The sequence below is a fragment of the Nestor notabilis genome, unplaced genomic scaffold (genome assembly GCF_000696875.1).
Source record: "Nestor notabilis isolate BGI_N333 unplaced genomic scaffold, ASM69687v1 scaffold18448, whole genome shotgun sequence".
Lineage (NCBI taxonomy): Eukaryota > Metazoa > Chordata > Aves > Psittaciformes > Psittacidae > Nestor > Nestor notabilis.
In genome coordinates this window covers 3459-5017 of record NW_009939067.1, presented here as the reverse complement: position 1 = coordinate 5017, position 1559 = coordinate 3459, and the positions used below count along the sequence as shown (strand labels likewise).

The 1559-nt window shown below is 53.7% G+C and overlaps 1 protein-coding gene across 1 annotated transcript in view; it reads left to right on the top strand.

Annotated features, from left to right (window-relative positions):
• Window positions 1-249: 249 nt before the first annotated feature.
• Window positions 250-1559, top strand: part of LMNA (lamin A/C) — a gene marked incomplete at both ends in the record, with an annotated part of 3470 nt that continues 2160 nt past the window's right edge. The window contains 3 exons of the mRNA XM_010019678.1: window positions 250-300; window positions 1116-1265; window positions 1364-1533. Coding sequence (XP_010017980.1) covers window positions 250-300; window positions 1116-1265; window positions 1364-1533 — 371 coding nt within the window. The remainder of the gene's footprint in view (window positions 301-1115; window positions 1266-1363; window positions 1534-1559) is intronic.

Below are 1559 nucleotides of genomic sequence, written 5' to 3'. Positions count from 1 at the left end.
CCACCAGCTCCTCCCTGCTATTCCTGAGCCATGGGGGCAGGAATTCCACCCCAGGAATGTGCTCCATGCACCTGTGCACACCCTACACCCCATTGTGAAGGAGGAGGGGTGACGCTCCCTGTCCCGGGCTGGCAGCACAACCACCCTGGAGCTGACAGGCACCCACAGGGCTGTGCTTTTTATAGGACCTACCAAAATAGCGTCAGGTTGTGTATGGGGCTGGAGCTGGGGCCGGTTCCCCAGGCATAGAGCAATGGGTCCGTAAGGAATAGCCTAGACCTGCTCTTGGAAAGCTGGAAGAGCGAGGGGAGGAGCGAGGGATGGGATGGGGTGATGCTGGAGGGCAGGAGCGTCACCCACAGTGTGATGTGGGACCGTGCCTGTCATATACACTGTACCATATACACTGTGCCATATACACTGTGCCATATACACTGTGCCATAGACACTGTGCCATAGACACTGTGCCATATACACTGTGCCATAGACACTGTGCCATATACACTGTACCATATAACACTGTGCCATATACACTGTACCATATACACTGTGCCATATACATTGTACCATATACACTGTACAATACACACTGTGCCATATACACTGTGCCACATACACTGTGCCATATACACTGTACCATATACACTGTGCCATATACATTGTACCATATACACTGTACAGTACACACTGTGCCATATATACTGTGCTACATACACTGTGCCATATACATTGTACCATATACACTGTACCATATACACTGTGCCATATACACTGTGCCATATAACACTGTGCCATATACACTGTACCATATACACTGTGCCATATACACTGTGCCATATACACTGTACCATATAACACTGTGCCATATACACTGTACCATATACACTGTGCCATATACATTGTACCATATACACTGTACAATACACACTGTGCCATATACGCTGTACCATATATACTGTGCCATATACATTGTGCCATATACACTGTACAATATACACTGTGCAATACACACTGTGCCATATACATTGTGCCATAGACACTGTGCCATACACACTGTGCCATACACACTGTGCCACAGACCCTCACCCATCCCGTGTGGTCCCTGCAGGAACGCCAAGAAGGAAGGGGACCTGCTGACGGCGCAGGCGCGGCTCAAGGACGTGGAGGCTCTGCTCAACTCCAAGGAGGCCGCGCTCTCCACGGCCCTGGGCGAGAAGAGGAACCTGGAGAACGAAGTGCGGGACCTGCGGGCGCAGGTGGCCAAGGTGAGCCCCCTGTCCCCCCGGCCCCCTCTGCCCCACGGCCCCCATGGCCCCGGCCGGGTGCTCAGGAGCCCGCTGTGACCATCCTCAATGCTCTGCAGCTGGAGAGCGCCTTGGGCGAAGCCAAGAAGCAGCTGCAGGATGAGATGCTGCGTCGCGTGGACGCCGAGAACCGGCTCCAGACGCTGAAGGAGGAGCTGGAATTCCAGAAGAACATTTACAGCGAGGTGGGTCTCACCCCCCCGGCCGTGCCGCGGCCCCATTCCCTACGCTGATCCCGCCGTGTCCTGTCCCTAG